General features: G+C 53.5%; 1 protein-coding gene across 1 annotated transcript; it reads left to right on the top strand.

The window, feature by feature from the left end:
* Nucleotides 1-1,565: 1,565 nt before the first annotated feature.
* ch25h (cholesterol 25-hydroxylase) lies at nt 1,566-2,733 on the top strand. The gene has a single exon (XM_072478973.1). The coding sequence runs from the start codon at nt 1,598-1,600 to the stop codon at nt 2,414-2,416; it is 819 nt and encodes a 272-aa protein (XP_072335074.1). The 5' UTR covers nt 1,566-1,597; the 3' UTR covers nt 2,417-2,733.
* Nucleotides 2,734-14,638: the final 11,905 nt, after the last annotated feature.

The raw sequence follows: 14,638 nt of genomic DNA, 5'->3' as shown, positions 1-14,638 counted from the left end.
AGGTGCTCCAGGGGGGTCAATGAAAAAAGGCATCCATTCGGTGGTAAATCAAATGTTCATTCGTTTTACTGCCTCGCCCCCTTCTGGGGTGCTTAATTTTAAATAGCAACATTCGGGGCTGCCACCAGGTGTTCTGCGACAAATAATTGATTTTCCTTTCAAGGCGAGACTTTTTAGTTATAAAGAGCTTTTCAGGACATTCCATTACACTTCACAAGCAATTAGTACTTTTGAAGTGTTGTCCCCTCCCGTAATGCAGGCCAAATTGCCAGCTAATTCATGCTTAGCAGGACTCCGCAATGGGCAGTGAGGTAAATGCTGACCGTTTTAGATGTGCATTTAGATGCCTTTACATAGAAGGCTATGGACCAAGTGCTGGAAAATAGGGTTCGAATAGATAGATGCTTGATGGCCAGCACAGCCAGGATGGGCCAAAGGGCCTCTTTTTTGAGCTATTGAGCGATAAATGTTGGCTAAGGGAATTTGAAATTTCAAGGCGGTGCAATGTTTACAAATCCCTTAAACGTTTCTTTAAAAGTACTACAGCACCTCTGACAGTGCAGTCCGTAATGATAACATTGAAAAACTTTGAGGGCGAATGCAGCTTTCCTTCAAGTATAAACACATGGAGATTGGTGCTCAAGCGATTACATTTTTTTAGAAAAGTGACGTCCTTAGACATTCCTGCCTTAACTCTCAAGTTTAATCTTGCTGTAGTGTGGAAACCCCCTAAGTTCAAACTTTGTGCATTGAGTTTAGACTCCATCAGCTGGCTGGATTACACACATTGTACAGGAATGTATTAGAGACACAGTATTACATCTTTCCTCACTGCCCCCTCTCATGATGATAACATAGATAACTATGCTTAAGATATCGATTTAGTATTTCCTCTGGGTGCTCCGGTTTCCTACCACAAGTCCCGAAAGACATGCCGTTAGGTAATTTGGACATTCTGAATTCTCCCTCTGTGCACCCAAACAGACGCCGGAATGTGGCGACTAGGAGCTTTTCACAGTAACTTCATTGCGGTGTTAATGTAAGCCTACTTGCGACAATAAAGATTACTGTTATTAGTAACAGTAATAGCGCCTGTTGCGGTTGTTGATGAGGGGGGTCTTCACTCTGACTTGATGCCGAGTGGCGATTCATGCTCTGATGTACCAGAATGAAACACACACACGAGCGGTTTACTTCTGAAACAGGAAATGTTTGGAAGCTGAAAAATTCCCGAGTTGGTCAATCCAGGTGGGAAAGGTAAAACGTAACGAAAGGGAAACCGAATAAAGGGCAGAGATGTTGCTTGAAAGAAAAACGGTGACGTTTGGAGCGTGGAAATAATCCGGGCTGGATAACCACAGACTGGCGTTTGCAAGGGGAAAGAAAAAAAGATTCTTTTTTTAAACATTTGTGCCGCATTTTGAGGATCTGATACAGTTGCGTCCAGCAATTTTTCCTACACGCGGGTTGCCTCTGCGGAAATGTGAGCTAACCGAGCATGGGGTAACTGTGCACGCCTCCTGATGGGCGGGATGATGTGAGATTACAAAAGGAGGCAGCTTTCACCAAGCGGTAGAAAACACACACATTGGTCAGGATGAACAGCAGTGTTGGAGTGAGCGCTGTGCACAGCGCCCCGCTGGAGGCTCCGCTCTTGCAGCCGCTCTGGGAGCTGGTGCGGAGCCGGCAGGACTGTCTGAGGTCTCCTTTCTTCCCAGTCACTTTCTCCTTGGGGGTCTACCTGTCTTTCTGTCTGCCTTACGTCGCCCTGGACTTGCTGGCAGCCCGGCTCGCCTTCCTGAGGAGATACAAGATCCAGGATCAGAACCACCCCAGCCTGGGGATGATGGCTTGCTGCGTGGGGCGGACCCTCTTCAACCACCTGGTCTACATCTTCCCCTTGTCGGTGGCTCACTGGTACTGGCGGCCCGTCCTCCTGCCGGATTCTGCCCCCGAGCTGGGCCGGGCGCTGCTGGGCATCGTCGCCTGCCTGCTGCTCTTCGACTTCCAGTACTTCGTGTGGCACCTGCTCCACCACAAGGTGCCCTGGCTCTACCGCACCTTCCACAAGGTCCACCACAAGTACACGGCCACCTTCGCGCTGACCACCGAGCACTCGGGAGCCTGGGAAACCCTCTCGCTGGGCTTCTTCGCCGCCGTCAACCCGGCCATCCTGGGCTGCCACCCGCTCACCAAGCTCCTCTTCTTCGTCTGCAACATCTGGCTGTCGGTGGAGGACCACTCGGGCTACGACTTGCCCTGGTCCACACACAGACTGGTGCCCTTCGGCCTCTACGGGGGGGCACCTCACCACGACCTGCATCACATGAAGTTTAAAACTAACTATGCCCCTTACTTTACCCACTGGGACAAGCTCCTGGGCACCTACAGTACACTGCACAGCAAGTCCAGGTGATCTGTTTGCATCCACGTTTGGTGAGGAATGGACAATAAGACTATCACTTATTTATTACTGACTTTTGAAGTGTTTTGAGAAGGACCTTGCTGGTCAGTGGTCTCTGCAAGACCCTCCATTTGATGACCTCTAATGTACAGTTTGTTTTATGCACAGCACTTTACTTATAAGATTATCTTTATTTTTGTGATGGAAACTGCTACTTTGTTACTATTAACACGTTTCTGTATCCTAATAATATATGACAGCTGAATTTTATACATTTAATATATTTGAGTAAATATATTTGAATAAAATCTCAAATGGTTTAGATATAATTGCATTGGTGTGGTGTTTGAAGGTAAAAGCGCCTGAAAGATCGAGTGATTCCACGCAGCGACAGCACATTCTACTTTCCATTGATGGGGCATGCTTCGATTCTGGGACAACTTCTATCATTTAGGGGGAGGGGTGATATAGGGGTTTGCCACATGGCAGATGGTAAAATCTGTACTCCTTTCAAAATCTGAAATTAAAAGTTTAATGGTGACTATGGTCGTAGAAACCCATCTGCTTCACTAATATCCTTTAGGGAAGGATATCTGTCATCCTTGCCTGGTCTGGCCGACTGTGACTCCAAACCCACAGCAATGTGGTTAACACTTTAATGCCCTCCGAAATGGCATAGCAAGCCACTCAGTTCAAAGGCAGTAAATGCTGACCCAGCCAGTGACACTCACCTTGAAAGAATTGAAACATTTTTTTACGAGTCCATGATTAAAATTGGCAGTCGCTTAAATCAGCGGTAAGAGTCAGTCATTCACTTGAACATCAATTTTATGTTGCGGGTTATAGCATCTTCTGTGTTCTATTTCACAGAAGTAGCTGCCCCAGAGAGAGCCTGCGTTCACATTCCTGCAAAGTTTAAGATAGAATTCATAGGAGAGACCCAGCAAATTAACCCTGGGTTAATGGACGGTACAGGGTCCATCATGTATATGTGGTGGATAGTAAATCCAACGGGTTCACTGATAATGTCTACCAATATTCCCTCTAAGCTGCACAGGCATTGTGGTCACTGATAATGTCATTGACCGAACAAACTGGCTATGCAACTGCATGTTGCCTTTAAGACACATGCATGGCCATGCTTTAAAACAGGCTTGTCTGACAGGCGGCCTCGATGCAGTCCCCCCGAGCCAGTTTTCAGAATGCCAGTCAAACATGGAAGTTTGAATGGAAGAATCAGCAGGTAGCTGTTCCTCCAATCACAGGCCATTTCTTCCCATGTTTTCTGCTCATAGGTTCACTCGTGTCCATATGTCTGCTTCACTCCCAGCATCACAGTTCTCCCTCACCCATACACTAAGTCTGCCTCACTCCCAGCATCACGGTTCTCCCTCACCCTCACCCACACACTAAGTCTGACTCACTCCCAGCATCAGGGTTCTCGCTCACCCACACACAAAGTCTGCGTCACTCCCAGCATCAGGGTTCTCCCTCACCCATACACTAAGTCTGCCTCACTCCCAGCATCAGAGTTCTCCCTCACCCTCACCCATACACTAAGCCTGCCTCACTCCCAGCATCAGAGTGCTCCCTCACCCACACCCATACACTAAGTCTGCCTCACTCCCAGCATCAGAGTTCTCCCTCACCCATACACTAAGTCTGCCTCACTCCCAGCATCAGAGTTCTCCCTCACCCATACACTAAGTCTGACTCACTCCAGCATCAGGGTTCTCCCTCACCCATACACTAAGTCGGACTTACTCCCAGCATCAGAGTTCTCCCTCACCCTCACCCATACACTAAGATTGCCTCACTCCCAGCATCAGAGTGCTCCCTCACCCACACCCATACACTAAGTCTGCCTCACTCCCAGCATCAGAGTTCTCCCTCACCCTCACCCATACACTAAGTCTGACTCACCCCCAGCATCAGAGTGCTCCCTCTCCCTCACCCATACACTAAGTCTGACTCACCCCCAGCATCAGAGTGCTCCCTCTCCCTCACCCATACACTAAGTCTGCCTCACTCCCAGCATCAGAGTTCTCCCTCACCCATACACTAAGTCTGCGTCACTCCCAGCATCAGGGTTCTCCCTCACCCATAAACTAAGTCGGACTTACTCCCAGCATCAGAGTTCTCCCTCACCCTCACCCATACACTAAGTCTGCCTCACTCCCAGCATCAGAGTTCTCCCTCACCCTCACCCATACACTAAGTCTGCCTCACACCCAGCATCAGAGTTCTCCCTCACCCACACCCATACACTAAGTCTGCGTCACTCCCAGCATCAGGGTTCTCCCTCACCCATAAACTAAGTCGGACTTACTCCCAGCATCAGAGTTCTCCCTCACCCTCACCCATACACTAAGTCTGCCTCACTCCCAGCATCAGAGTTCTCCCTCACCCTCACCCATACACTAAGTCTGCCTCACACCCAGCATCAGAGTTCTCCCTCACCCACACCCATACACTAAGTCTGACTCACCCCCAGCATCAGAGTTCTCCCTCACCCTCATCCACACACTAAGTCTGACTCACTCCCAGCATCAGAGTTCTCCCTCACCCACACACTAAGTCTGACTCACTCCAGCATCAGAGTTCTCCCTCACCCTCATCCACACACTAAGTCTGACTCACCCCCAGCATCAGAGTTCTGCCTCACCCTCACCCACACACTAAGTCTGACTCACTCCCAGCATCAGGGTTCTCCCTCACCCACACCCGCACACTAAGTCTGACTCACCCCCAGCATCAGAGTTCTGCCTCACCCTCACCCACACACTAAGTCTGACTCACCCCCAGCATCAGAGTTCTGCCTCACCCTCACCCACACACTAAGTCTGACTCACCCCCAGCATCAGAGTTCTCCCTCACCCTCACCCATACACTAAGTCTGCCTCACTCCAGCATCAGAGTTCTGCCTCACCCTCACCCACACACTAAGTCTGACTCACCCCCAGCATCAGGGTTCTCCCACAACCAAACCCACACACTAAGTCTGACTCACCCCCAGCATCAGAGTTCTGCCTCACCCTCACCCACACACTAAGTCTGACTCAGCCCCAGCATCAGAGTTCTGCCTCACCCTCACCCACACACTAAGTCTGACTCAGCCCCAGCATCAGAGTTCTGCCTCACCCTCACCCACACACTAAGTCTGACTCACCCCCAGCATCAGAGTTCTCCCTCACCCATACACTAAGTCTGCCTCACTCCAGCATCAGAGTTCTCTCTCACCCTTACCCACACACTAAGTCTGACTCACCCCCAGCATCAGAGTTCTCCCTCACCCACACACTAAGTCTGACTCACTCCCAGCATCAGGGTTCTCCCTCACCCTCACCCACACACTAGTGAGCCGATCAACAGGAAATGTGGGAGAACAACAATCTGTGATTGCAGGAGCAGCGACCATCAGCAGGGGTGAGTTTGGGGCCTGGGGAACTAAGGAGCAGGGTGGAGGGAGCTGAGTGCCGGCGAGACAAGGAGTGAGGCTGGGGAGCTGGGGACTGGGAGTAAAACCCAGGGAAGAGAGGTACTGGGAGCACAGGTACCAGGGAGCACAAGAGCTGTGGAGCGGTGCCTGGGCAACTGGAAGGTGGTGCAGGCATCCGGATCAGAGAACCAAGCAGCAGGAGTGGGGCCCACTGGCAACGTGAGTGAGCGACTGGAGACTGAGAGAGAATGTGTGAGAGAGAGAGCATGAGGGGGAGGGGGGGGGAGTGAGCAAGAATGTGAGGGGGAATGAGAGAGACAGTGTGAGGGGAAGAGTGTGAGGGGGAATGAGAGACAGTGTGAGGGGGAGAGAGTCTGAGGGGGAATGAGAGACAGTATGAGGGGGAGAGAGTGTGACGGGGTAGAGAGAGCAAGAGCAGGGTAGAGAGTTTGAGGGGCTGGAGAATGTATGAGAGAGAGAGCGTGAGGGCGGTTAGCGAGCAAGAGTGTGTGCGGGGTTGAGCGAGTATGAGGAGGAATGAGAGAGGCAGTGTGGGGGAGAGAGTGTGAGAGGAAATGAAAGACAGTATGAGGGGGAGAGAGTGTGATGGGGCGAGAGAGAGGATAGAGAGTTTGAGGGGTGTGAGAGGGGGCTGAGGGAGTGTGAAAGGGGCCTGAGGGAGTGAGGGACTGTGAGGGGGGGGATGGTGCGAGAGTATGGGGAGGTAAGAGAGTTTGGCGGGGTGAGACAGTGTGGAGGGGGGGGGCGCGGAGTGCAGGGGCAGAATGTGTCCATAAGTCTGGCTCACTCCCAGCATCAGAGTTCTCATTCACTCTCCCCCACACATATTCTCATCCACTCTCACAGTGGCTGAAAGTGAGTGAAGTGAACACCGTGAGCCAGGGAGTGAGCCAGGAACACACCCTCTCACCCGATTACACTCTAATACTCATCTTCATTTATTTCTCATTGTTTCTTTGTGCAGCAAGTTGTTTGTTTCTAAACATCCGTTTTTAAAAAAATGTCATATTTAATGTTGCGCCAAACTTTGGCCGCGATCTACTGACCACGTCACATCGGGCGTGAATTCGAGGGAGCCAGGTAGATCGTGGGAGAGTTCGAAATCAGGAACCTTGCCAGACATCAATCGGTTTCCGATCTAACCAACCCGCTCCTATTGGCAAGACCCAGATCCTGCCGCAGCGTGGCGAGAAACCAATAATCACCAATTCAGGCCAATATCCAACACACTGACAGGAAGGACCTCCTATCCAATGGCTTCCCATCACCTACCCGGCTCCCCAGTGAGCGGTCATGCAGGCGCCGATTAGTACTGGTCCACACAAACGGGGACCAGACATCACAACACTGCGGGGAGGGGGGGGTTCCTCCAGGGGCATCAGAAGCCCCTGGGTGGCCAGAGATACAATAGGGTGGCCCCCTTGCCCTCCCCCTAGAATGTGAGCATTTGGCACTGTCAGGCTGGCACCTTGGCACTGCCACCCAGGCACTGCCAAGGTGCCATGTGGCACCGTAAAGCCGATAGGAGCTCTACCAGTGCGCCAGGGAGGAAGTGCCAGGGTGCCAGGCTGGCACTGCCAAGGGTTAGGGCCTGAGGGGGGTTGTGCCTCTGAAAGGAGAGTAGGAGGGTATGAAGGGGTGCGGGGTGCAGGGTGGGAATGAAGGGGCGTCTTAAAGGTCGGGGGTGAAGGCTGGGTGTCCTGGAAGGGGCGGCCCGTAAGGGAGCATGGGAAGGCCACAAAGGGGGGGGGATCCTCAGCAACCCCATAGCGGGGTGCCATCACTTGGGGGGGGGGCAATGCCCACGTGTGTGGGGGTGACATTCCCCATGGGTGGTGGTACGGAGGACCCACAAGCGCACTTAAAGATCGAGGCACCCTTTCAAAATGGTGGCCCGCTCTCTGAGCAGTCAGTCTGGCCAGCACATTCAGCTCCCAGTGTTGAAGATAATTCTAAGGGCTGAATTCTTCCACTCCACCCGCTGCAAGAATGCCACAGGTGAGTCACGGATAATGGAGATGTCCATTAACCTCGGGCGAGATTCTTGGGTTGCTGGTTGGATGTGGCCGGTGAATCCCTCCCTCAGTGTGGGCTTGACCAAGGATAAACTCCCCAGGGACCAAAAAGTGACTAAGTGGTTAGATAGCGGTGGAGAACTCGGTGACTGAGCCGCAGGAAACTCCCAGCAAACCCCGCCACAAATGACAAACATTTCCATTAGATAGCGCCCTTTATCCTTCCAAAATGCTCACCGGCCCCTTGACTGAAATAAATTTTAAAATGTGCCCGTCCCATGTCCATCCCTCAAACCCCCCCTCCCACATGAGTACATAGAACATACAGTGCAGAAGGAGGCCATTCAGCCCATCGAATCTTCACCGACCCACTTAAGCCGTCACTTCCACACTATCCCCATAACCCAATAACCCCTCCTCACCTTTTTGGGCACTAAGGGCAATTTATCATGGCCAATCTACCTAACCTGCACATCTTTGGACTGTGGGAGGAAACCGGAGCACCCAGAGGAAATCCACGCAGACACAGGGAGAACATGCAGACTCCGCACAGACAGTGACCCAGCAGGGAATCGAACCTGGGACCCTGGCGCTGTGAAGCCAGAGTGCTATCCACTTGTGCTACTGTGCTGCCGTAGTTGGACAAGCCTGACTGCATAATGCAACAAACATCAGTGGGAACACTGATTTCTATTTACATGTAACATTAAATCCACACATTTCAGTTGCATTCTTTCCAGAAAAGATAACTACAAAAGATATAGTGACAGCACGTAGTAATCAGTACATGTTCACTAAACAGTGCTTAAATTGTGGGAACTGATTTTCAAGCATTCTTAAATGTTGGTTACTAATAGCGGTTTAAAATATATATTCAGTGCAAGGGCATTGGTGGCACAGTGGCTAGCACTGCTGCCTCACAGCGCCAGAGACCGGGGTTCAATTCCAGCCTTGGGCGACTGTCTGTGTGGATCTGCACGTTCTCCCCGTGTCTGCGTGGGTTTCCTCCGGGTGCTCCGGTTTCCTCCCACAGCCCAAAGATGTGCAGCTTAGGTGGATTGGCAATGCTTAGCTGTCCTTCAGGGTCCAAATGTTGGGTGGGATTGGACAGGGGAGTGAACCGAAGTCGGGTACTCTTTCAGAGGGTTGGTGCAAACTCGATGGGCCGAATGGTCTCCTCTGCACTGGAAGGATTCTATGATTCTACAATAATGGTCTGATCTGCCTTATTAGAAACATAGAAAATTTGATGTGGAGGAGGCCATTCAGCCCTTCGAGCCTGCTCCACCATTCATTATGATCATGGCTGATCATCCAACTCAATGGCCTAATCCAAATTTCCACCGTAACCTTTGATCCCCTTCGCCCTGCTATGTCTAACTGCTTCTTGAAAACATACAGGGCCAGGTTCTCCGTTCCTGAGACTAAGTGTTGGCGCCAGGGCAGGATTCGCGGAGTTCTGCAACAGCAAAACTGGCGCCGCACCTGGACCAATTCAGCAACTGTTGTGGCGCCGGAGGGAGGGAGGGTGGGGTTGGGGGGGGGGGGGGGTGGGGGCGGGATCCAGTGGGCGCCAGGTCCTGTAGGGAGACCGTATCTGGTCGGCCGTCAAGGCATGCCACATAGGCGTACTGAGGGTTAGCGTGAAGGAGATGGACCCTCTCGACCAATGGGTCTGACTTGTGCGCCTGCACGTGTTTGCGGAGCAGAATGGGTCCAGGAGCTGCCAGCCAGGTTGGGAGCGAGGTCCTGGAGGAGGACTTCCTAGGGAAGACCGGGAGACGTTCATGAGGTGTTTCGTTGGTCGTGGTACACAGCAGTGATCGGATGAAGTGGAGTGCAACGGGAAGGACCTCCTGCCAGCGGGAGACTGGGAGATTCCTGGACCGTAGGGCCAGTAGGACGGTCTTCCAGACCGTTCCGTTCTCCCTCTCTACCTGCCCATTTCCTCGGGGGTTATAACTGGTCGTCCTGCTCGAGGCAATGCCCTTGCTGAGCAGGAATTGACGCAGTTCATCGCTCATGAAGGAGGACCCCCTATCGCTGTGAATGTAGGCGGGGAAACCGAACAGGGTAAAGATACTGTGGAGGGCTTTTATGACGGTGGCTGCGGTCATGTCAGGGCAGGGGATGGCAAATGGGAACCGGGAGTACTCATCAATCACGTTCAGGAAGCACGTGTTATGGTAGGTGGAGGGTAGGGGCCCTTTGAAGTCCATACTGAGGCATTCAGAGGGACGGGAAGCCTTTATCAGGTGCGCTTTCTCTGGCCTGTAGAAGTGCGGCTTGCACTCCGCGCAGATTTGGCAGTTCCTGGTGACAGTCCTGACCTCCTCGATGGAGTAGGGCAGGTTGCGGGTCTTGATAAAATGGAAGAATCGAGTGACCCCCGGGTGGCAGAGGTCCTCGTGGAGGGCCTGGAGTCGGTCCACTTGTGCGTTGGCACTTGTGCGTTGGCACATGTGCCGCGGGATAGGGCATCAGGAGACTCATTTAGCTTCCGGGGACGATACAAGATCTCATAGTTGTAGGTGGAGAGCTCGATCCTCCACTGTAAGATCTTATTGTTCTTTATCTTGCCCCGCTGTGCATTATCGAATATGAAAGCTACCGACCGTTGGTCAGTGAGGAGCGTGAATCTCCTGCCAGGCAGATAATGCCTACAGTGCCACACAGCTTCTACTGTGGCCTGGGCCTCCGTTTCAACAGAGGAATGATGGATTTCTGAAGCATGGAGAGGGCGTGAGAAGAAGGCCATGGGCCTGCCCACTTGGTTGAGGGTGGCCGCCAGAGCTACGTCGGACGCGTTGCTCTCGACTTGGAAGGGAAGGGATTCATTGATTGCGTGCATCGTGGCCTTTATGCGGCTGAAGGCCTGGCGGGCCTCTGCCGACAGGGGGAAAACCGTGCATTGGATTAGTGGGCGGGCCTTGTCCGCATAGTTGGGGACCCACTGGGCGTTATATGAAAAAAGTCCCAGGCAGCGTTTCAGGGCCTTGGAGCAGTGGGGGTGGGAAACTCCATGAGGGGGCGCATGCGTTCGGAATCTGGGCCTATGACTCCATCGTGCACTACGTAGCCGAGGATGGCTAGGCGATCGGTGCTAAACATGCATTTGTCCTTGTTTTAGGTTAAGTTAAGGATTTTTGCGGTATGGAGAAATTTGTGGAGCTTGGTGTCGGGGTCCTGCCGGTCATGGCCGCAGATGGTGACGTTGTCGAGGTACGGGAACATGGCCCACTAACTGTACCGGTCAACCATTCGGTCCATCTCCCGTTGGAAGACCGAGATTCCATTTGTGACACCGAAGGGAACCCTTAGGAAGTGGTAGAGCCGCCCATCTGGTTCGAATGCAGCGTACTTGCGGTCGTCCGGGCGAATGGGGAGCTGGTGGTAGGCGGATTTGAGGTCCACTGTTGGAAAGACCTTGTATTGTGCAATCTGATTGACCAAAACAGCTATGCGGGGGAGAGGGTATGCGTCGAGCTGCGTATACCTGTTGATGGTCTGACTATAATCGATGACCATCCTATGCTTCTCCCCGGTCTTTACAACCACTACCTGAGCTCTCCAGGGGCTGTTGCTAGCCTCAATAATACGTTCCTTCAGTAACCGCTGGACTTCTGACCGAATGAAGGTCCGGTCCTGGGCACTGTACTGTCTGCTCCTGGTGGCGACGGGTTTGCAATCTGGGGTGAGGTTCGCAAAAAGGTAAGGCGGGTCGACCTTGAGGGTCGCGAGGCTACAGATAGTGAGGGGGGGTATAGGGCCGCCAAATTTAAAGGTTAAGCTCTGGAGGTTGCATTCGAAGTCCAATCCCAGGAGCGTGGAAGAACACAGGTGAAGGAGGGCGTAGAGTCGGAAATTCTTAAATTCTCTTCCCTGGACTGTGAGGTTAGCTATTCAGAACCCCTTGATCCCTACAGAGTGAGACCCGGAGGCCAGGGAGATTCTTTGATTAGCTGGGTGTATGGGGAGAGAGCAGCGCCTTACCATGTTGGGGTGTATGAAGCTCTATGTGCACCCGGAGACGATCAGGCAGGATGTTTTGTGTCTGTTGATGAGCACGGTCGCCGTGGCAGGCGAAAGAGTTCGGGGCCGAGACTGGTCCAGGGTCACGAGGTGAGTCGTGGTAGAAGCTGATGAGTTTCCTTGGGCGGTGTGCGGTCATCCGAATCGGGGTCCTGAGACTCCAGCCAAGATGGCGGTGCCCACGGGTTGCACATGGCTGGGGGTGGGCAAGATGGTTGCGCCCACGCATCGCACGTGGGCCATGGGGAACAAGATGGCGGCGCCCGGGGTCTGCACGTGGCTTGGGAAATTGAAGATGCCGGCACCCACGGGCCACACATGGCCTGTGAAGAGAGTTGTGGCGGCGGCCCCGGTTCGCTCCCGGAGACAGCGCCGACTGCCCGTGCCTGGCATACTGCCACGAAATGCCGCTTTTTGCCATTGCCTTTGCAAATTGAGGAGCGGGCCGGGCGGTTTTGCCGGGGATGCTTGGCTTGCCCGCAAAAATAACAGCGGGGCCCCCAGGGTTGCCTGGCAGCCGCGCGGCTCAAGCTTGTGGGGGGATGGGGCATGCCGGGATCGGCTGCTGGTGGGGTCCACGCTGCCCATGGGGCTGCCGCGCGGTCGGGTACGTATGCTCGGGCGTTGCGGGAGGCCACATCTAGGGAGCTTGCGAGGGCCCGTGCCTCCTTGAGGCCCAGCGTCTCTTTCTCCAGCAGCCTCTGACGGATTTGGGAGGACAGCATACCTGCAACGAATGCGTCCCGGATTAAAGGTTCTATGTGGTCGCTGAAAGAACAGTCTGAAAGGCCGTCCTGCTGGCCCTTCGGTCTAGGAATCTCCCGGTCTCCCGCTGGCAGGAGTTCCTCCCCGATGCACTCCACTCCATCCGGTCGCTCCTATGCACTGCTACTAATGAGACCCCTCACGAACATGTGTTTGCCTTCCCGAGGAAGTCCACCTCCGGGGTCTCGCTCCCAACCTGTCTGACAGTTCCTGGGCCCGTCCTCCTCTGGAAGCATGCGAGGAGTCATAAATTGGATCCCCTGGTCGAGAAAGTCCTCCTCCTCCATGCGAACCCACAGTACACCTACGTGGCACACCCCGACGGGCAACAGGACACAGCCTCCCTCCGGGGCCTGGCACCCGCTGGGTACCCACCCACAACCGCCACCACCCCCGACCTGGTATCATCCCCTCCCCGTCCGGTTGCCTCACTCGCCCCTGCGCCGTCCAGCTTCCCACCAGCGACCCTCACCACAGCCCCCACCCCAGCAGCATCCGTCCCCTCACCGGATCCACTACGGGGAGACAATGAAGAGGACAACACACTCCCGGAGTCGCAGGTGACCACATCGACACCCACACCACCACCAGGACTGAGGCGATCGTGGCGGAGGGTCAAAGCCCTCAACAGACTCAATCTGTAACGTTGTTTTTCACGCACGCTGAAATTTTTTTAAATCAGGGTGTGAATGTGGTACACACCACTGGTAACGCATTACGCGTATTATGGTACTGCCCCTGTACTACAGGTAACGCGGTAAATGCCAGTCTGCTGGCTCCTCCCAGCAGGCGGTGAATAAAAGTGTAAGATCTCCTGCGCTGCCTCCATTCTGGTTCCAGCTGCTGGGGGCACACCATCTTGTGCAATAAAGGCTCAATAGGCTTCACCATTTTTGTCTCGTGGTCATTGATGGTACATAACTTGGGGAGAGTGAGTTAGTGTGCCGGGGGGAGAGATAGTGAGTTAGTGTGCATGGGTGGGAGAGTGGGTTAGTGTGCCTGGGGGAGAGAGTGAGTTAGTGTGCCTGGGGGAGAGAGTGAGTTAGTGTGCCTGGGGGAGAGAGAGTGAGTTAGTGTGTGTGGGGGAGAGAGTGAGTTAGTGTGCCTGGGGAGAGAGTGAGTTAGTGTGCCTGGGGGTGAGAGAGTGAGTTAGTGTGTATGGGGGAGAGAGTGAGTTAGTGTGTATGGGGGAGAGAGTGAGTTAGTGTGCCTGGGGGAGAGAGTGAGTTAGTGTGTATGGGGGAGAGAGTGAGTTAGTGTGTATGGGGGAGAGAGTGAGTTCGTGTGCCTGGGGGAGAGAGTGAGTTAGTGTGTATGGGGGAGAGAGAGTGAGTTAGTGTGCCTGGGGGGGAGAGTGAGTTAGTGTGCCTGGGAGAGAGAGTGAGTTAGTGTGCCTGGGGGAGAGAGTGAGTTAGTGTGTATGGGGAGAGAGAGTGAGTTAGTGTGCCTGGGGGAGAGAGTGAGTTAGTGTGCCTGGGGGAGAGAGTGAGTTAGTGTGCCTGTGGGAGAGAGTGAGTTAGTGTGTATGGGGAGAGAGAGTGAGTTAGTGTGCCTGGGGGAGAGAGTGAGTTAGTGTGCCTGGGGGAGAGAGTGAGTTAGTGTGTATGGGGGAGAGAGAGTGAGTTAGTGTGCCTGGGGGGGAGAGTGAGTTAGTGTGCATGGGGGAGAGAGAGTGAGTTAGTGTGCATGGGGGAGAGAGAGTGAGTTAGTGTGTATGGGAGAGAGAGTGAGTTAGTTTGCCTGGGGGAGAGAGTGAGTTAGTGTGCCTGGGGGAGAGAGTGAGTTAGTGTGCCTGGGAGAGAGAGAGTGAGTTAGTGTGCCTGGGAGAGAGAGAGTGAGTTAGTGTGCCTGGGAGAGAGAGAGTGAGTTAGTGTGCCTGGGGAGAGAGTGAGTTAGTGTGCCTGGGGGAGAGAGTGAGTTAGTGTGCATGGGGGAGAGAGTGAGTTAGTGTGCCTGGGGGAG

This window comes from Scyliorhinus torazame, chromosome 16 (assembly GCF_047496885.1).
Source record: "Scyliorhinus torazame isolate Kashiwa2021f chromosome 16, sScyTor2.1, whole genome shotgun sequence".
Lineage (NCBI taxonomy): Eukaryota > Metazoa > Chordata > Chondrichthyes > Carcharhiniformes > Scyliorhinidae > Scyliorhinus > Scyliorhinus torazame.
This window is presented reverse-complemented; position numbering and strand designations above follow the sequence as displayed.